This window comes from Strongylocentrotus purpuratus, unplaced genomic scaffold (assembly GCF_000002235.5).
Source record: "Strongylocentrotus purpuratus isolate Spur 01 unplaced genomic scaffold, Spur_5.0 spur5_scaffold_1, whole genome shotgun sequence".
NCBI lineage: Eukaryota > Metazoa > Echinodermata > Echinoidea > Camarodonta > Strongylocentrotidae > Strongylocentrotus > Strongylocentrotus purpuratus.
The window spans coordinates 4,076,532-4,098,785 of record NW_022145594.1 but is presented as its reverse complement, the minus strand read 5'-3'; the positions used below and the strand labels follow the sequence as shown (position 1 = coordinate 4,098,785).

At 38.5% G+C, this 22,254-nt stretch overlaps 2 protein-coding genes across 2 annotated transcripts; both read left to right on the top strand.

The window, feature by feature from the left end:
* Positions 1–1,584: 1,584 nt before the first annotated feature.
* On the top strand, positions 1,585–12,317 carry LOC577495 (succinate dehydrogenase cytochrome b560 subunit, mitochondrial-like). The gene is made up of 6 exons (XM_030977536.1): positions 1,585–1,700; positions 4,044–4,100; positions 5,182–5,280; positions 5,850–5,911; positions 9,098–9,261; positions 10,735–12,317. The coding sequence occupies exons 1-6, from the start codon at positions 1,600–1,602 to the stop codon at positions 10,837–10,839; spliced, it is 588 nt and encodes a 195-aa protein (XP_030833396.1). The 5' UTR covers positions 1,585–1,599; the 3' UTR covers positions 10,840–12,317.
* Positions 12,318–13,336: 1,019 nt separating this feature from the next.
* On the top strand, positions 13,337–19,324 carry LOC100891492 (cyclin-dependent kinases regulatory subunit). Its single transcript, XM_003729538.3, has 4 exons — positions 13,337–13,439; positions 15,548–15,670; positions 17,679–17,806; positions 18,744–19,324. The coding sequence occupies exons 2-4, from the start codon at positions 15,600–15,602 to the stop codon at positions 18,779–18,781; spliced, it is 237 nt and encodes a 78-aa protein (XP_003729586.1). The 5' UTR covers positions 13,337–13,439; positions 15,548–15,599; the 3' UTR covers positions 18,782–19,324.
* The last annotated feature ends 2,930 nt before the right edge of the window (positions 19,325–22,254 follow it).

The window sequence follows — 22,254 nt, the reverse complement described above, 5'->3', positions numbered from 1 at the left end:
GGAATCATAACTCGAGGTTGAGAGTTTAAATTGCATCAAATTTTCAGTCAGCGTAGTCCACCAAATACCCGTAGAAACATTTTGAAATGGTTGAAATTCATGTACACCTGGGGGGCGTTTCACAAAACTTGTCATCAGTGACAAATGACAGTTTTTGTTATAAGCTACTGAAATCCTTGCTTCTGATTGGTTATCAACAGATTTGTCACTGATTTTTGTCATTTGTTATTGAAAAAAGGCTTTGTGAAACGGGTCCCTGATTACACCTTGATCTTGTGAAAGAACTCCAGGATAATTGCTTGATTTTATTATTGTGATATGTTTTTGCAAATCGCAATGAAAAAGAAATGTAATGATGCTGTTTTGTAATATAAGTGTGATTTTGTACATATATTTATTGTAAATATTGGTTTGATTTGTAAAAAATAATTCTATTTCAAAATATGAAAACTGATATTAAAGACCCTAAAATTATATATCACCTTTTTCTATTGACATTCTTTTTATGTGTATACTTTTATAGCAAATTTTTATTCAGAGATGGCCGGTCTATGCGGTTTCCTTCCTTTGTTGGCTAATACATAAAGAAATAGGAAAGAGAAGAGACATTCAAACTATAATGAGGTAGAAACCATTTGAAAGTATTCAAACTTAGACCCTGTTCTCACTCATTCCTAGACCGACCCAGGCTAGATCGGGCTAAATGCAAGTGTGAACAGACAAGCGGTCCAGAAAGCGATCTTCTGGACCGGTTCGCTTCCTAGATCGCCCCATCAGACTGATCTAGCTTGCAGTGTGTACACAAACCGTGCAATGAAGCGATCTTTAGCCGGAAGTGAGTGTGTTTCGGCGGAAAAGTTATAAAAGAGAGAAAGAGATTACAGTACAAGAATAATATAATGAGTAGATAGAGAGAAAATGATAGAATGATAAAAACAAAGAATAAAATAAGAGAAGGTGATAGAAGGAAGAACAAAGAATAACATAAGAGAAGATGATAGAAGGAAGAAACAAAGAATAACATAAGGAAAGACAGAAAGAGAAAGTGGTAGAATGATAAAAACAAAGAATAACATAACAGATGGTGATGGGAGGAAGAAACAAAGAATAACATGAGGAAAGACAGAAAGAGAATGTGATATAGAAGGAAGAAACGAAAGGATAGCATAACTTGAGATACATGTAGGAAGAGGAATTTAAATAATAGAGTAATAAAAACAAAGAATTACAAAAGAGAAGGTGATAGAAGGAAGAACCGGAATAACAGAAGGAAAGACAAAGAGAAAGTGATAGAATGATAACAACAAACAATAACAGATGATCGAAGGCAAAAAAAAGAATAACATAAGGAAAAACAGAAAGAGAAAATGATAAAGAATAAATAATGGAGTGGGGTCTTAATTAACTACCGTACATAATTACAAATATCTTCTTCTTCTTTCTTTTTTTCTTCTTCTTTTTTGTTATTCACTGATAGCATATACCGTATGTACGTCATTGCCTTGTGAGAGAGGAAGAGAAAGAGAGAGAGAGAGAGAGAGAGAGAGAGAGAGAGAGAGAACGCAGACTTCGTCTCGACTACAATGTTTATGGACGTTGATGGCAGCAGAGAAGTATGACATAAACTGTGAACTTGATAACTTTTTGCAAGAACTGCTGAGAAACTTTGACGAAATAACCGCCATGGCTCTTCTTTTGAGGTAAGTAATATCTTCAAAAAATGTTAACAAATTAAAAGGGTTGTATTTAGTAGGTAACAAAGTCAAATACTCGTGAAGAGTGTGGTTTTGTGATGTTTTTTAGGTGGTTGTGTTAAACGTCAGATTTACTTTGGCTCCATATATTGACTTTCGTGTAATGTTGTTGATCTGAGTGCTGACTCTCGCCGCTTGCCTTGGCCCTAGGACCGGTTCTACTTCTAGGGCTATACAGCATACAGAAATAACCGTCTGGTAATGGTATGGGTAATTCTTTAAAGCCCCACTGTACTACTTGTAGCTACCTGCTCCCTCTACATAGAAAACATTGCTCATGATCCTCTTTTTCTTAATAAATTGAGTGAGACTGAGAGCTGAGTTGATGAGATACTTTATAATTATAGCCCCATGCAGTTGTTGTTTTTGTTGTTGAATTAATGAATTTAATAGGGTTTTCCATCGTCGTTGGATGATTTTCAACAGTGACCACCCTGGCCTGGGTGATCTTATCCCTCCTACAGATTCCTAGCCATGCTAGTACTACAACTAGGGTGTCTGAACTAAGGCTGCGACGAGTACTCAAATACTCGCACGCGCACTGACTTATTGTTAACAACCACTCGAGTACGATTTCTCTTACTCTAATACTCGGCCACCATTTTTTTTTTTGATTTTCTTTCTTGAATGTAAATCATTGGAATAGAAAAGTTGTTGGTCCATGTAGGTCTAACTGTTGTCTACTTTTCTCACATTTGAACTTGAAGTGAGAACGATAAGCGAGCGCCAATTTCCAAACAACAATTAAATTTCATAGTTTTATGTTTGTAGACACAGTACACTTGTTTGTATATGCCAACTTCCAATAATATATACCGTTATGTACTAGCCTGGTATGTACATTCAATAAAAATAAAAAAATGAATAAATTTACGTAAAGTGCAAAGGTAAACCAATGAAACTAACAGTAAATACCCATGATATCATAAACAATGCTTTATGTATTGACCTACATACAATATGCCGAATTCAAACATTGAAGTTTGAACTCCTTCATAAATTTTATTTTCATACAATGTACAGTGCATACAGTTGTCAATAAATGTTAGCCTTGGAAGCTCTAGTTTTGAATGAATGTATGCAACCTTTGTTGATGTGCAGTAATGTGGTTTATCTTTATATCCATTGGGAGACAGAAATTTATCCTGTTGGTGGCTTCCCCGCCCCCTTTTTGTGGGGTTAATTATTCCATTTACATCTGAGCATGAAAGTTTTGGAGAAGATTTAGAAATTTGAGGATTAGTTTCATTATGAAATAAATTAATAATTTGTGTTTGAGGCTATTAAACAAATGAGGTCTTGGCATATATATCTGGTTATATCAGTAGAACTAGAAGACATGAGAACATCTGTTCCCTGTTTCATAAAACTTGTTAGCTTTAACAATTAAGTTAAACAATTGTGATAAAATACTGAAATGTGTGGTATTTGATTGGCTGAGAGCAAATTTGCATAGAAATTTAGCATTTGTTATTGATATGAAACAGGGCCTGGACTCGTCCAGACAGATGCTGAAAACTGGTAGGCTTGAAGGAAGGCTATGTGGGATATGAAAAGTCCAACTCCACAGCACGGGAAAATATATGCTAAACTATGATGAGTAGAGTGCTCTTTATACAGAATTTGTTAATAATTGTAATTATCACCCTTTTTTCTTTTTCTCTCCTTGTTCTCCTCCATATTATTCCTGTCTCCTTCTGCCACTTCCTCTCCTTCCTCTCCATCTTCCTTTTTATCTTCTTCTTCTTCTTTTTCTCCTTCCTCCTTTTTTTCCTCTTCATCTTCTTCTTCTTCTCTCTCTGCCTTTTCATCTTCTCCATTTGCTTGTCCTCCTACTTCTTCCTACTTTTCATCCTTTGGTTCTTTCCTGCTTGGTCCTCTTTTTCATCACCATCCTTGTCTTGTCCATCTTCTTCTTCTTCTTCTTCTTTCTTCTTCTTCTTCTTCTTCTTCTTCTTCTTCTTCTTCTTCTTCTTCTTCTTCTTCTTCTTCTTCTTCTTCCTCTTCCTCTTCCTCCTCTTCCTCCTCCTCTTCCTCCTCCTCCTCAATCCTCTTTGTCCATCTCCTCCTCCTCCTCCTCCTCTTCTCCTTCTCGTCCTCGTCCTCTTCCTCTTCCTCTTCCTCTTCTTCCTCCTCCTTCTCCTCCTCCTCCTCCTCTTCTTCTCCTCCTCCTCCTCCTCCTCCTCCTCCTCGTCCTCTTCCTCTTCCTCTTCTTCCTCTTCTTCTCCTCCCCCTTCCTCCTCCTCCTCCTTCTCCTCCCCCTTCTGCTTATTTTTCTTTTACGTTTAGAGGAGTATGTAGGAACCATCAGCTACTTGCCAGGATGCAGCCCATGATGACAAGCAGGTAAGCATTACACAAGTTAAAAGATAAAGTTGAGTTCTTGTCAAGCCATTGCATTGTGAAAGAAACTGTGTGGAATCAATCAGAAAAGGTTGATTATCTAGCATAAACATGTACCGGTAAGTTTTGGTGTGTACTGCTAGGTTCTGGAATCCTTAAAATGATAAGAAATTTGGCCCAGTCTTAGTAAAGTTACAAGCGCTGTACACAGAAAGATGTGAAGAGCCATGCTTTTCAGGAAACAATTTTAATCTGATGTCCTTCCAAACTTGCGTAATACCAATGATAATGCTCACAAATTATTTTTACATCTTCCCAGAACTCAACTTTCTCTTTAGTCCATAACATTAAAAGAGGTATCACAAGATATAGATGATACACAACTTTTCCTCCTTAAAGGTAATACAAAGTTTTGGTATGAGGTCATAAATTTGGTTCAAATGAATACCGGTATATTGGAAGCATATGCAATTTTACAATGTGCAATGATCGTTGTCGCGGTTGAAATCAAGTCTGAAGTGATGAAATTGTAAATGATAACATCTTTATGTTCTATAGCGCCCTCTCAAGACTGATATATGGACTCTTCATTTTTGTTCTTCTGATTTGTGCTCATGTGTAATGTGTAATTTCTAGATTTTGGTCAATAATAGTTTACAAAAAATTACTCTAAAAGGAGCCACTGAACTGCTACAGGTCATGCAATATCATTGGGGAAGAAAATCTCTTGGAGGAAATGGGACAGGTTTAGTACAAAATACTTGATGTATGCTGAGAGGTTTTGGAGTTAATTAAATAATAAGTAGTTGACTCATTCTAGCTGAAAGTCACATGGGCTGCAGATAGAGCAATATTATTCACACTTGTGGTATGGAAGTTTGGTCAAAAGTTTTTATTTCTTGTTATATTACCAATATTAGGGCTTTCGAAGAGCAATTTATTCCGGGGCCATTTAATCTCTTCCAATCTGACTTGAAAAGAATGAGACACATCACAAATTGCATGCCCATGTATATTTCTTCTTTACCAGAAGTCGCCTTCTCCTTACAGGAAATTAACCCTTACCTTACTTACCTCCCTGCAGGGTCACCATGTCAATGACGGCAAAGCAGGAGCAAGATAAATTCTGGGATACGAACAAGAGACTGAACAGACCCATGTCACCTCACCTCACCATATACAGGTAAGACATGTCACTATTGGTACATGTATGAAGGGTTCAAACTAACCAGAAAAAAAAACAGCATACCTTGAGCTGTGAGAAAAAGTACCCGGATGGATGACCGTGCAGTAAATTTTAATTATTATCTATATAAGGCTTCCAAGTGGTAAAATACATCAGTGTATTCAATATCTTTAGCGCAGTACCCGGATTACTGACCAATATTGTTTTCGTATTGCTCAGTCATCCGTGAACTTCGACTATCGATATCGATATCACACACAATAAAAGCCATTTTTACCGAGGTAAATCAAATTTTGTTATTCGCTAGTCAGCCTGATATAGATAATAATGATAACATGATATGGCTTTCTTTTTGTGTGATACAAGAATATATTGCTCTCGCTGTGACAATATTGGACTCGTCTCCGACTCGTTCAATATTGTCATAGCTCGAGCAATATATTCTTGTATTACACTCAAAGTCATCCAATATTATATAAATATTTCATGGTTTTGTGTCTCTCTTGTCGTTGTAATCAGCCTCAATTGACTTGTCAATCTTTTTGGATATCTTTCATTTTGTACAGCCCTCAAGTAACATCCATGCTGTCTATTACACATAGAGGAACAGGTGTTGGTCTCACAGTTGGTAAATATCTTTTAAATTAAGTGTATTACCTGTCTATAAAGAGCATCCAAGGGAGACCGGAAAAGTGGTCTTTATAGGCAGGTGGTCTTTATGTACAGGTTCCTTTACTACATGTTTCAATGAAAAAACATTTTAAAGGTATTACAAAGTTTTGGGAAATTTTGAAAAATGGGTGGATAGTGATTCTTTACAATTTTAATATATTTGGATGCCCCTGTGGATGTTTTAAAAACACCATGGCCCGTATTCTGAAGTCAGGTTTAGTTAAACCCAGGTTTAACTTTAAACCCGGGTTTAACTAAGCCAGACTTCAGGTCTAAGTATCATTTCAGTTTCTGAAAGCCAGGTTTAGTTAAACCCAGGTTTAAGTCTAAAACCCAGGTTTAAAGTTAAGCCAAGGTTTAACTACCATGGAGATGTAGTCTGCTTCTACTGCACATGCTCAGTACAGCTCATCCATCTTCAAGGGTAGCTGATATGGCCTTTATAGGCTTTGTTATAGCTGGATTTCGTGCTGCAAATTTAATAATTTCAATTCAAAATATTCGACACAAACAAATCTCTTTCGAAGCAACCATTGAACGTTATGACGTGATTTTTTGTTTTGTTTTACCCTTTGATTTATTGTTAAACTGCTGAAAAAGTCTGAATCGAGGTGGAATTGATCTTTACGAATAATAAATAATACAAAAATCGGGATTCTACAATTTCTGCATGCCCATGCAGATTAGTCAAAACTTCCAGAACAACATAAAAATGCTCTAAATAAGATTTAGATGACTAAAAGAGAAACTACAAATGATCAAAAATACCTTCTTGATGCAAAATAACTAGTCCAAAGTCAACATTGCTGAAGCTCATTTGTTTGATTTTTAGTTTTTTTTTAGGACAATGGAATCCTTTTTCGAACCGACATGTCGGGTATCATGATCCCCTTCTCGGTCACCGTGCGCGCATATCATCGATCGTGCGCGCATTCATTTGTACAAGTACACACGGTTTAGAAATATTGCATTGTCCTAACAAAAAACGCTTAAAATTCGACCATATTATATGAGCTTCAATGTTGACTTTGGACTAGTTATTCTGCATCAAGAAGGTATTTGTGATCATTTCTCTTTCAGTCATTTTAATCTTATTAAGGCCTAGGTCTAGATCTAGATCTAGACCTCTAGTGCATCGTTCGGGGCATCTTAAGGATGTTCTCGATGTTTTGACATCATAATATAAATAGACTAGGCGCGCCTAATCGGTCTAGGTCTAGAGTCTAGACTAGATCTAGGGCAGATTCTACCCAAAACTCTACTAGATCTAGGTCTAGAGTTCCGGCTTAATACACTCGTCGGCTCTTAATTATACTAATCCATGATTGTCTTATAAATATAGATTATTCTAATCCAACCTTAGGCCTACAGTTTTATTTTATCTCGCATTTGTTTACATCGTTGGGACGCAATTTGAAAATGTGTATTGCACTCACAGTTTCAAAACTACGTGAGCATAACGTCAAACTAAAGGTATGGGGCTACTATATTTGTTTTCCTCTGCAACAAAGTGATACGTGTTGATTTACTTTGGCAACTTTTTAGTTTCAAGGATTGTCGTACTATACAAATCACACAATCTTATATAAAATATAAAATCTTAAGACTTAGAAAATATTAGGCATAAAGATTCAATAAGCAAATGAAGTATCCAAATTAATGTTCAAACTTGCCGAAGGCATAAAATCGCAAGGCCCACTTTTATCCGCAAGCGATGTGTGTGTCTCTCCAATGTTGGAGTCAATGCAAATCGCTGTTTGTTTGGTATTTAAAAAAAGACAGCGATGACAAACAAATCATCGTCGCCATGATTGTGAAAGGTTTTTTTCTTTCCACAAGAGCTCTCTCCGGTCTCATTATTTGCAATAATTCGTCGTAATGTCTTTTAATGTTGTCCTCTTCTCCTCTGAATATCCAACAAATAGTTAGACCTGACTTAAGCCAGACTTAAACTAGGTGTACCCCAGGTTTAAATATGTGTACAATTTCCACAGAGTTAGACCAGGCTTAAACCTAGGTTTAAGTTAAACCCGACTTCAGAAACGCAAAATTAAACCTAGGTTTAAATCTGAGAGTTACATGTAGGCGAGGCTTAGACTAGACTTAAACCTAGGTTTAAAGTTAAACCTGACTTCAGAATACGGGCCCATAAATTTTAGCCCCTAAAACACTTCTGCTTTCGAGACAAATTGAATATAAAGATTTACCGGTGCTCCCGGTAAATTTTGATGAATTTCAAATAGCTCGTATGGCCGTTCAATGGTAGCTGCGACCATGAAAATCTCAGAGTATGTAGTTGTGGTATATAATTTCCGAACGAGAATAGCTAATCAGGCAATTTTAGTCAATAAACATTGTTTTATAGCTTAACTGATATATTGACCTTGAGAGGGAGCTATTCAACATAAAGTGTTTATTATTTACAATTTCATAACTTTAGAGTCGATTTCGACCGCGACAACGATCACTGAATATTGTAGGATCGTATATGCTTCCAATATGTTCATTTGAACCAGATTCATGACCCCATACCAAAACTTTGTATTACCTTTAAAGGGAAACAAAAAATGTTGTCTTTGTAGACAGGTAGTCTTTGTGGACAGGTGGTCTCTAAAGCAGGTTTGACTGTAATTGTGTATGACACATGCACATGCGATGATTGCCCTGTGGTGCTTTCCTATACTAACCGCAATCCAGGACCTATCACTATACCCAACCTCAATCCTAACCCTAAACCTAACCCCAAACCAACTTGCAACCCTAACCCTTTACTGACAATATAAACCAGGAGAAATTGTTAATGGGGCAAATTTCTAATCACCAATTGAATGAATAGGTTCATAGTTGGAATCCCACTTGTGATACCAACTAAAGTCTATGTAGTAGGAGACCAGCCTGTAGGTCCTGTGACCTAATTCTGGGAACAAAGGTCTGAAAGTGTTTTTGTGTTCCCTGATGAATACCGAACAATTTGACTTGGGCTGCCCCCTTGAAAATGTCAGGCATTTTTGTGAGGAGTTAACAAAGGTCAAACAAGGGTCAAAATTCAAATATATTCCAATCGTGTCGATATGCATATCAAATTACTTGTCTAGTCATGGGGCTAGTTTAAATTTTGTTGCTCTTCTCTCCTTTCTTGCAGGCATCTATGCTCTGGGATTATCAATGAGCGTCTTACCGCATGACTTTGCACACTACCTGGAGATGATCAAGGCGCTCTCCTTTGGTCCATCGCTTCTCTTTCTCACCAAGATGGCCATTGTCTGGCCAGTGGCTTTCCATAGTCTCAATGGCGTCAGGCATTTGGTAAGGTCATAGGTCATGTAACTCGACCAGTAAATCAATATTGAGAAGAAGATCAGCAAAGATGTTGCAGGGGCGGATCTAGGCGGTTAAGGGGGTTTAACCCCCCCCCCCCCCTCCCCCCCTTGGGATGCCAAGTGAAAATGTGATGTGCATAGAAAAATGCTATCATGTGTCCAGACCTACACAGTAGTTGCCAGGAAAACATCACTAACGGGGGGTCAAAATAGCACCAAAAAATCGCCTCGCCGCTTCGCGGCTCGTGGACGATGCACCGCATGTTATAGTAGATGCCAGGCAAACATCACTTACGAGGATTGAAAATAGCAACAACAAAAATCGCCTCGCCGCTGCGTGGCCTGTGGATGATGCTCCACATCGTATTTGGAAGGATATGGTAAAGACTAAAAGTAAAGAAAGAATGTAAATAAGGTTGCTCCGAATAATGAGGAGGACATTATGTGTAGAACGGGAAGAAATGGAGAGAATGTCATCACGGGGATAAAAGTCAATAACAGCTATGTAACAAGTAAATTTCTAAGAGGGAAAAATGCCGACTTAAATAAATGATAATGATAAAATACCAAGGAATTTAGGAGTTTCATGGGTACCAATTCAATGGAAATTTGTTTTAAAATAAGAGCCCCCGTCAGCACTAAAAGAGCCCCTGTGAGAAGGCTCATGGGGGCTCTTTTTTTTTTGAAGAGCCCCCGTGGACAGAAAATTAATTTGAGCCCTGTCATAGGGCATACAACACAGATCATCAAAGCTCTTTGTATCTGTGGCACATTCGTAATTTCATATTTTGTTATGCTTCAGTAATTACATGTAAATTGCAGTTTTGTTCATGTATGCATATCCACACATCTTATGTTTGGATTCTTTATTATACATTTTGTAGTTAAATTCAAATTTGCCATTATTTGAAGGAAAGTCACCTCTTTATCTGAGAAGTTTTATTTTCATTTCAATTTGTTTCTCTCCCTCCTCTTCCTCCCTCTCTCTATTTTTTGGTCTCTCTCTCTCTCTCTCCTTCCCTTCCCCTTTTTTTTTTCTCTCTCTCTCTCTTTCTTTCTCTCTCCCTCTTCATCCCTTCCCCTTTACCTCTCTCTCTCTCTGTCTCTATCTCTTTCTATCTATCTCTCTCCTTCCCTCCCCTTTCTGTATCTTTCTCTCTCCATCCCTCCCTCTCCATCCCTCCCCCATTCTCTCTCTCTCTCTCTCTCTCTCTCTCTTTCTCTCTCTCAATCCCTCCCCCTCCATCCCTCCCCCTTTCTCTCTCTCTCTCCAACCCCCCCCCCCTCTCTCTCTCTCTTTCTCTCTCTCCATCCCTCCCCTTTCTCTCTCTCTCTCTCCAACCCCCCCCCCCCCCCCCCCCTCTCTCTCTCTCTCTCTCTCTCTCTGTCTCTCTCCTCCTTTCTCTCTCTCTCTCCATCCCTCCCCCTCTCTCTCTCTCTCTCTTTCTCTCTCCTCCAGGCGTGGGACACTGGCTATGGCTACGACATCAAGACGTTGTACAAGACAGGCTACTTTGTGCTCGGTCTCTCGTTCGTAATCACGGCCGGTATTGCCATGTTATAAAGCAGAATATTATTTAAGATAATTCATGAGTCTATGGTGTAAGCCACATCAATGCTGGGTTAGCCATGTTATGACTTAGAACATGGTTAAAGATTACTTATAAGTCTATCGTATATGCCATATCACTGTTGGTATTGCCAGTTTACAAATTATATTGTTGGAGAAAAGAATCCATGGCCGGACTTCATGCAAGTAGTTTACCTTAATCCAGGGTGCAAAGTCCATAAGTGTACTAAGTGCATGTCATCATACCCGTTTAACGGGCGTTATATACACTTCTGTGTTCCTATTTACACTTATTTTAGTTGATGCGTTGGGGGATGTCAAACCATGGTTCAGACTTTGGGTTAAATTCAAACCTCTTTGTATGTGCGTGTGTGAACTCAACCCCATGACTCTACAATGAACACCATGCTACAATATAATTGGTAATACTATTCAAGATCACTCATGAGCCACTTGAAATCATGGAGGTCTGAACTTTTTCATTCAAAGTTAATCAAAAACTTTGAAAAATACATTGTTCCTCAAAATCACTTCCTTCCGCTATGCATTGGAGACATTACAAGATGTTGAATGTAGAGAATAAATAGATATACTAGTACATGAATATGGAAAGAGATTTGTAATTGTGTTTATACATGTTTATGTTATGAGTGTGATAAGGAGACTTTTAACCGCTTGTCCATGCAGATATGAAGCTGTAAACCACAAGATACAGAAATGTAGAGCGTATAAGACTTACGTCGTCATGAAGAAGAAAAACAAACAGCGGTTTATACTGTTTCATATCCGTGCAGGCATTTATTGTGCTCTTTAAAATATGTTAACTGGAGCTCATTAATCTAGGCAAGAAGTTGACAATAATAAATCTTGTATACAGCATTAACCTTTGGTCATGAGTAAACGTGTGAAATTGCTTTGACCTTGAATAACAAACTGCCTTCTTCTTCTTCTTCTTCTTCTTCTTCTTCTTCTTCTTCTTCTTCTTCTTTTTCTTCTTGTTCTGCTTGTTCCTTTTCCTCTTTCTCTTCTTATTCTTCTCCTTCCTCTTCTTCTTTTTATTCTACTACTTCTTCTACCATCATTTAGGCAGATGCAATTATGATTGCAGGAAAGTTTGCATGTTGATGTATATTTGTTTCAATTTTAAGAATACAACATTCTTAAGTTGAACTGAAATCATTAAGTTCTAAGAATGGAGACTAATTCTTCTTAAATTGCCTGCTATTACACATCTTTCCCACTTGTGTTCTTCATTGCCTCATTTTCCAATGACAATATTGTGAATTTCTCATTGTCTTTGTATTTCTCAGTGAATTGTCAGCCTCGCATAATTGGTAAAGAGTGCATTAAAAGTTACAGGAAAGAAATGTAATCTGACTGTGGTTCATACATATATATATAGCACCATATGACTCTATAATAATATATGTGCAGACAATTTCAATAACAGAGTTTGTATTTCTTAAAAAGAATCAAAGTTGTTGATGAGTAGCTATTTTGTGAGTTTTTGGTAAGGAATCGGAGAAGCTGCTACTAGCTGGCATTAGTGATGATGATGATGGGGATCAATGTGGGGGGGGGGGCAGGGGGCCCTTGCCCCCCCCCCCCCCCTTTGAGAAAAAAATCATGTAAAGACACTTGATTTTTACCTTTTTGGGGGGTGCAAATTTTTAAATTTTCGAGAACCAAAAAAAAAGAAATGTGCTCACTACACCACTCCCCCTCCCCCCCCCCCTCCCCCCCCCCCCCCCCCCCCAACTGAGCAAATTTTCAGCCGGCGCGATTTTCAAATTTTCCGGAGAAAAAAAAAAAAGTTGGGCCCCCTCCCCTAAGAAATCATGGATCCGCGCCTGGGGCACGTCCCCGTTTTTCAGTACATTTTGGGCGAATTTAGGGCTGATTTTAACATATTGTTTTTGGCCTGGGGGACACATGCCCCCCTGGATCGCCACTGATGATGATGATGATGGGTGTGATGGAATAAGAAAGGAGGAGGGAGAGAATTAAGGAGCATTATACGCTGGTGCATGATTGTGAGGTACATGCCCGGGGCCCATGATCAATGATCGTGATGGTGATAGTGATCATGATCGATGGCCGGGTGTGAAGGGAGATGGAATATGTATGATTGAGGAAGAGGAGGAGGAAAATTTATTTTCAAGTATGGTGTTTCAGGGCAACATGAACATTTAAAAAAACTGGTGTATCAACCATTTAGGGTCAGAGAAATATGGACCCTTTGTACAATTAATTGATGGGGAATTCGAGCATTTAAATGTCCCCCCCCCCCCCCCCTCCCATGCACCAGCTAGAACGCATTGATTTTGTATATTTAAAGTTTATACTTAACAAATATTTAAAAAAATAGTTGGTGATAAGGGTGATAATTAATATTTGAATTTGACTGATTGCCCTGCACGTTTACAAATGCTGAACTTCAATTACACTCGCTTCTTTCTCTTTTGTCATGAACCCGGAAGTCGCTATATCGAAAGCGTCAAGCTTGCAAGCTAAGCGCGCCGAAATCAAAGCAGGTGATCTGATGAAAGACTGAATTCATTTATCCGAGATTCCGAGGTCGAAAGCCATTTAAGGTAATTAAAACACAAACAGAACTTTTTATCTATTGACATATAAAGATAACTATAATGTTTTGCGAACTGAGTATGTTAAGATTATTTTTGAGAGAATTTTAAGGTTTTTTGGGCACCAGAATGTAGCCAGTTTTTTGGTAGCTTGTGATGGGCATAGACGCTGAAAGGTACAGCCCGCTGGCGCAGGCTCGCTTTCGTCCTGCCTTACGCTCCTTGCTCGGGCACAGGTCGACGCGACAGCAAGTTTGCGCCTTGCAGTGGAGGTCGATTAAAGCATAATCGCTGTGCCAGTTATCTTGCTTTAAATTTAACGTTGGAAAATTGTTTAAAAGATCAGTAACCATGGAAACTGAGCTGAAACTAGTAAGAGCAAGCTGTATCTTGAGTTTAGATTGTCAAAAGTCATGAAGTCAGAACATTAGATTAGACCGCAAAATCAGTCAATTTCATTCAGGAATAGTCTAGATCTAGGCCTATATTCTGGTGACAGTATGTAGGCCTACGTCTGATTTTCACCTAACTCCAGGGAGCTCCGACGCCGACCCTGGAGTTGGCTTTCACCGAATCCCTCACCTCACTAGAGCTGCAGTTATGGTATAGGTCTAGGCCTAGACCAAATTTTCTGTCTCTTTCGTTCGTTAGCCTCTGATTTGGGTAGGGTCGGCTTCTCTCTTTGCCGACCCTACCCAAATCAGAGGTAACGAACAAAAGAAACAGAAAATTCGGTCTAGTCTAGGCCTAGATCTAGTATCGGAAGGGGCGCTTGTCCGAGAATAAGGATCGTCTTCATAAACGAGGATCGTCTTCGTAAACGCGGATCGATGTGTCCTCATAAGTAAGGACCGTCTGCATTTTCCCAGACGTTTCATATTTTTGATCGGCACATTGGCGATGCAAAAAACAGATTTTGTGATGATTTTCTTGATGCATTTTACATTGACTTTGTACAGAGACCTTCACATTATGAGCTATAAATCCTTGGGAAGACGGACAACCCATAAAAGTAGACGGTGAACTAGGGTTATTTTCCCCTGGGGAAACCGTTTTTTGCATCGCCAGCGGGCCGTTCGGTAACGCGAAACCCGCAGAGTGCCGATGAAAAGAAACGTCCGCGAAAATGCAGACGATCCTCATTTTTGAGGACGCATTTTGTCTGCATTTACGAGGATATATATCCTTGTTTATGAAGCCGATCCTCATTCTCGGACCAGCGCCCCTACTGTCTACAGTGTATATGCTTATAATATTATAATATTGTTAAAGGAATCGTTTAACAATGTTAAATCTTAATAGATGCACGGCCTTACGTGTTATCAGTGTCTGTGATACGGTGTAATATTGAAGCCCTAACAAAATTGCGCTTCAAAATGATCAAGAATTAAGTGCATGCCTCAAAAAAGTCTTTGAGTGACCGGTTTTTACCATAGGCCCTACTTGTTTTCCCCATTAGACTGTAGTGGGCGCTTGTTCAGAAGCCTATCCAAAATTTGACAATTAAGCGCCCTGTAGTCTTATGAAAACCGTTTGGCAAACAGTTTTTACAATTTGTAGTTCCAATCATAAATATCTTGATATCAGACAGGCGATCTGCTTATAAAAGTCATGGGGTTCCTGACTGACCTAAAGGTATATCATTGCAGCATTGGCTAAATCCAAGATTTTGTTTCAGAATCTGAGACAAAGTTACCGGATCCCTTTAAACATGTTCAATGAACATATTTGTCTGTATCTACTAAAGTAGTAGGCCTACTAGCTAGATCTAGAATCTGAAAATCTAGGGTATAGACCTCTAGGAAACAAACAAATACCTGAGTTAGGGCAAGCAAAAAGGCTGCCTTGGTTAGAACCTATGTGTAAATAAATTTGGCAACGGAGCTCTGCATGTGTTGTAAGAAGATTATACAGAAGTGTATTACACTTAACAAGTTTTAGTTTTACGTCATAAAAATATTGCTGCGTCATTAACATGTCCGTATGAACCTTATAGTTTAAGCCAAATGAAATGAGAACTTTTGTTCCTTCCTATTGTTGATATAAATGTAGCCCCTCTTTAGTTTGCTCTGACTCTGAGTAACTTTAATTCTCCCGATGACTTTCCTTCAATCCAGGATCCAACTCTGTCTCCCGGCCTTCAGTCCTAGCTAGAGGTCAGAGGTCAACATGCCGACCACTACGATGCAGAGGCTGATCGCCTATTCAGACAAGTACGAAGATGATCATTTTGAATACAGGTGAGAAGAAACATTTATAAAGTCAAGTAAAATCCAACCTCAGCCATTTGATCTAATTAAATGAAAGCAAAAAACTAGAGAAATAACTTGATGGAAGTTTAAGTGAAATCTGATAAACAATAGGAAAATTAAGAATGTTTGAAATCTGTAATCATTTAAAGCCCGTCTGTTCTAGTTTGGCCGGGGGGGGATTAGACCTCCCTGCAAGGTCACCGACAGGTGGTTATCTCATCAAATCGGCTCCTATTAACAAAAGAAAAAGAGGATCATGGGGGACCAACGGGCATCGCTTAGGCATTGTTTTTTATATAGAGGGAGCAAGTAGCCCGGCTCCCCCCCCACTCAGTGTTATTTAGGGTACGCATATATGCGTGTTCCAACCGACCCCCCCTTTTCAGCAAAAGTCCGGTGTGTAAAGTCAATACGGCTCGACCTTTTTCTTTTGTATACGAGCCTTTTTCAGCACCCCCCCCCCCCCCCTTTTCAGCAAAAGTCCGGTGTGTAAAGTCAATACGGGTCGACCTTTTTCTTTTGTTATGAAAAGGACATTTTGGCAACACGCATGGGGTATGCCGTTCTCGAAGTGGGGGGGCCGGGGCAAGTAGCTACAAGTAGTACAGTGGGGCTTATACATGTACAATCTAATTAGTTTACAGGAATTCCAAATTGGCTGGATTGGTATTGTCAACATGTATGATGAATCGAAAGACAAATCTTCTATTTGTTCACAATATACAATGAGATTCTCTGGATACAGTGTATCCACACGTCGTATGTCCGGACAGGTTGGTTTTCCAGAAAGTTGTATATCTTTTAAAACTTATGTTGGACAACAATTATCATTAAAGGAAAATACATGTACACAATTATATGATGGTTTGTTTTATGTGATGCTTACTTTTTGTTAAATTCAAAGGCAAAAGTGACAGCTGTATTTTTGTAAAGTGTCCAGACACATATAACCCAGAGATGCCAACCCTCCCGATTTTATCGGGAGGCTCCCGATAATTCACCCCAACTCCCGACCTTACGATCACCATCCTTATCCTCCCGATTTATTAAAAAAAAAAAAAAAAAAAAAAATGATTTTTTTTTTTTTTTTTTTTTTTTTTTATTATGATTTTTTTTGGAGGGCGCTTATCAGTATATATATCTGTGAATTGAAAGAGAAATATCATCTGCTAACTTAAGCATGTAATAATTCCACTATGTTAAAAGACAAATTAAGAGTAGCGAAAGATTGTTTCAGCATATGGATCGCCGTAACCAATGCGTGGATATTGCCACAGAATCCAAATGGCGGAAAATCAGCAAAATAAGACCAGGAAATGGTCTCGGAAGTATAAGACCGAATACAGTATCAAGTACCTGTGTAATCGGAAGTCTGAAAGTAATTCATCATGCATTTTGTACAATTTTTATGTTATTTAAAAAAAAAGGGGGAATTATTTAACTAAATACACATGTAAAATGCTCCAAAATAAGGCTCAGATTGCACCAGAGAGCATCTAGAACCCCAGAGCTTCCAGGGCCCTAAGGCGGGCCCTGGACCCCGGCCGCATGTGTCGGGCGCTACGCGCTCGAGATGTGCGCTACGCGCACATTAATTGGTGTCGATTACAAATCCTCCCTATTTCTGATTTCCAAAAGTTGGCATCTCTGATAACCCCCCCCCCCCCCCCCCCCCCCCCCCCCCCCGTCATACTCTAAGCAAAATGTTTTAAAAAAAACATGTTTTGCTTCCTGCCTTTTTGAAAAATAGGAAGGAGGAGGCCCTTTTTCTTTCTTCAAAATCCCCTGACAGTCGGGCTTATTTTCAAAAATGGGTGCCTGCTTTTTTTTTTTGCTTTTTTTTTTTTTAAAATCAGAAATAGATCATTTGAGCAGTGTGTTTTTCAGGTTTAAAAAAAAGAAAAAAAGGAGGCGACCCCTCAAAAGGAAGCGGGCGGGGACGCTAAACATGATCTTTTTTGTTTAATGGCCTATAAATGTATTTTCTTTTGTGTAGGCATGTGGTACTTCCTACTGAGCTTGTGAAGCAGGTTCCGAGGCTTCACCTCATGACCGAGACAGAATGGCGGAACCTCGGGGTCCAGCAAAGCCCTGGCTGGGTCCATTATATGATACACAATCCAGGTAAGAAAATAGATAATAATAATAATACAGTGAAACCTGTATAAAGACCGCTTGAAGGGAGACAAGAAAAGTGATCTTTATAGAAAGGGGGTCTGTATGTACAGGTTCCTTTAATGCATGTTTCAGTGAGAAATCATTTTCATGGGAAATGCAAAATGTTGTCTTTATATTCAAGTGGTCTTTCTATACAGGGGGTCACTAAACCAGGTTTTACTGTAATAATTATATTCTGTGTTTATATAGCACCTGATACATCCACAATGTCTCTAAGCACATTACACATATACTATTACCTGATCATCGGATTCAGGCTTCCCTGCACACATTGTATGCACATTCTCCACTCCCTGGGGAGGATTCCAGCCAGGCGCCATTTTACAGACGCTCACAATGCTGAGCAAACTACAGCAACGTTCATATCCTACCGGGTACCCATTTAACACCTGGGTGGATAGTGGCAAATGTAGACATTAGCACCAGGCTGTGATGTGAACCCCTAACCTTGTGATCTACAGTCGATTAACTGATAACCCTTAATTAAACTGGCCTGATTTTCATCGGAGGCATCCGGATGCATCCGATGAAATGGCCACTATGAATGGTACAGAGGAGAAAAAGCCGATGAAAATAAGAGAAATAGGCAATTAAATTCTCCTGCTCAAATTTCCATTGTTAGATGGACAATAAATATGAACGTTATGAAACAAAGATGTGCAAAAGAAAAATGAATGGTTAAAAAGGTGAACGTAAATAAATACCATTAAAGTGTATATCAAATGTAGGACTCTAGTCACTATTAAACAGAGTATAAACATACTGTTGTGTAGAAAATGGGGATTGAATCTTTATGTATGGATCGATGTTGATCAATAAAGTGAAAATTGATTGGAAAAGTAGTAATTTCTTCGTGTTTATCTGTCTCCCCTTCTCTCTCCAGAGCCACACATTTTATTATTCAGAAGGACAAAGCCTTGAATGAGACTATGAGAGCATGGGACTCAAAGGGACAAAGCCTTGAATGAGAGCATGGGACTCAAAGGGAGTTGCAATATACTTGGAATTTGATATCGTAAACAATTTGTACTTCTTAAAGACCCACCGCACTGCTTTAGCCAGGAGGGATTGGACCTCCCTGCAAGGTCACTGACAGATGGTTATCTCATCAAATAAGCTCTCAATTTACATAAGAAAAAGAGGATCATGGGGGACCAATAATCACCGATTAGGCATTGTTTGCTATATAGAGGGCAAATGTAGCTACAAGCAGTGCAGGGGGGCTTTAAATAAGCATGAACAACAAGAGGGACTGTGCTTTAATCTCTCTGTAGCACGTAAGGCTCGTCTGACTGAAAGTCATACTTTTTTCTCTCAAATTGAAGACTAGCGTTGGATGCAGCTGAAAGGCAGTTCAGCAACATAGTGGTAGAGCTTGAATTCTTTGAATTTTGGAACCTGATCATCTACTCATTAGCCTCCAATCGCCACTCCATGATGTAGAGAAGTCTATACGCTTCTCCTCCTCCTCCTCCTCCCCCTCCTCCTCCTCCTCCTCCTCCTTCTTCTTCTTCTTCTTCTTCTTTTTATTTTCTCTTTCTTCTTGTTCTTGTTCTTGTTCTTCTTGTTCTTCTCTTTCTTCTTTTTCTCCTCCTTTTTGTCTTCTTCTTCTTTTCTTTCTCTTTCTTCTCCTCCTCCTCGTCCTTATTCTGGTCATAAAGGCCACAATCTGGTGAATTTCTCGTGCTCTTCAATGCACTGTACAAGAATGTTCTCATTATCTCAATAAAAACTCTTACAAGGGGAACTATGTGCAGCTAAAAACGATGTCAGTTGTTTAAACAGAGGATCTTGAGTACCGCTCTCTTAAAGCTCGGTAGAGAGTTACAAGTGACAGTGGCCAGGGGGGCGTTTCACCAAACCTGTCATCAGTGAAAAATGACAGTTTTTGTTATAAGCTACTGAAATCCCTGCTTCTGATTGGTTATCAGCAGATTTGTCACTGATTTTTGTCCTTTGTCATTGAAAAAAGGCTTTGTGAAAAGGGTCCCTGGTGAAGCGAGGCATCAGCAAAAGTTAACTGGAAATCTTAGCCTGTCTTAGCAGTGGAGTGGACTTCGGAATAGCACTACAAATATATTTATATATAACTGTTGGCGTTGTGTGAAAATGGAGCAAAGTGAAAGTTTAGCAATGGATCAACTGTGATTCTTCTGATTCCATCGCCTATTCCTTCTCAGTCAAATAAACCGTTGAGTGATGAACTAAAAGAGGAATGCGTGATTATATTGTAATTTATAATCCCAACTTTATTTTTGTTTAAATGTCCTCTTTGAGTGCATTGCATAGTCATTACTAAACAATGTCTTTGTTTATATTATTATATTACAGGGAAAAGGTTACTATATATTTTTCGGGGGCTACTTTTCAAGCTTGCCTGCATGAAAATAGCAAGCTAAAATTTGTTTTGCATTGAACTCTATGCAAATTTATGAGGGCTCTTTTCTGATTTTCGGGGGCTCTTTTGGGCATTTCGGGGGCGAATTCGCCCCGAGCCCCACTGTATTATAATACAATGAAATATGTGGTTTGATTATAGTATATCATTAATTTATCATTCCATTGGTTTGTGTGTACTAAGAAACAAACAAATTATGGCTTTTCATTAAAGTATCACAACATTTTGTTACATTGAGAACAAATGAAACTATTAAATCATTACTTTTCTACTGTATAAACAACTCGCCTTTATTTTCCTTATACCATGTTCATATATCATGTGTTAACTGCGATTTGTTTTGTAGACATCTGTTAATACCATATTATTAATGCTGGCTGTTTACAATGAACCTGATGCATTGCAAAATCGCTTAAATATTGGTAATATAAACACTTCTGGTTATAGATAGATGTATTCTGTGTGATTGTACAACCTGCATAGATAAAATAATGACATAGAAAATGCAGTATGCCTCATTGAGCTTCCATTGCGTAATTTCAATTTAGAGTTATATCATGTTTGAACTAGTTTTCTTTTACGTCTCAAATCATTTTCATGCGCAAGCAATATTTAACTATCTAAATAAGATTACAACATTATAAGACTACATTACAGCCCATTTGCTGTAAACTTTTATGGGCCTTTTATGACTTGTATGTAGTACATACATGATAATGTGCTATTTGGGAGGTTACATATTTTATATCAGTCATATATTATCATATTTGATGTCAGTCAATTATTATCATATTCTAGCCCCACAGGGCCCCCTGGAAAACAGTACTTTGATTACTGACGGGGCTACCCTGTTAAAATAAAACGGAATAAATAAATAAATAAATAAATTCTATGTTAGTCATTGTAATGTCATGTTTTATGTCAGGTTGATATTATAAACCATAATTTTACACCTTAGACGTAACAAGTGGAAAAGAAAAAAATGATGACAATTCTAAGTACATTGTGCTGTGTATTAGACCAGCTAGGCAAATGAAATGAAAGGTGGAATAATCCCTGTAGGGGTTTTAGGGTGTTTACTTTCTTTTCATTTTGTGTACATTTACCTCCAATGTATTTGTTTGGTAGAGCTGCAGTAAATTTTCATATAAATGTAAAATTTAAAAGGAAAAAAGATTGCAATAAATCTGAAAGGGAATAAAAGCTAAATATCATTGATGTCTTTAAATCCAGTATATTTTTAATGGGAGGAGGAGTTGAAAAAAACAACAGTAAAAGGTAATGATGGATTAGAAATAGGGAGAGAGAGAGAGAGAGAGAGAGAGGAGAGGGATGAAGCGATATAACTGAAAAGAGTGGGCACAGAAAAGGAGATGTATTTAAAGGCATCATTTAACAGTCTGAGATGCCCGGCCCGACGTGTTATCAGTGTCTGATATGGTGTAATATTGAAGCCCTAAAAAAAAATTGAGCTTCAAAATGATTATAAAGTACCTCAAAAAAGTAAAAATCTTTGAGTGACCGGTTTTATCATACTCGTTTTCCCCAATAAACTGTAGTGTAGTGCTTGTAAAAATCATTGGGTTCCTGACTGACCTAAAGGTTTATAATTATTGCAGCATGAGCCAAATCCAGGATTTTGTTTCAGAATCGGAGACAAAGTTACACGAGCCCACAAAGCATAGCCTGTAGAAATGTTTTCTTCTAGCTGTACTAAAGTATATCTCATGTCTGGCAATGACCATCCAATGTATCTGGACAATTACCCCCTACCCCTGAAAATTAGCCCCCCCCCCCCCCCCCCCCCCAAAAAAAAAAAACAAACAAACAAACAAAAAAAAAATACCCCTATGATCCTATCTGTTTGTATTGAAATCAATAAAATTTGAATTTAAAGGGGAAGGCCACCCTGAAAATAAGGTGGTTTTGAGCAACAAAGCAGAATATTTGTGCGGATTGGAGGGGGGGGGGGGGGGGGGGGGGGGTGGGGGAACTG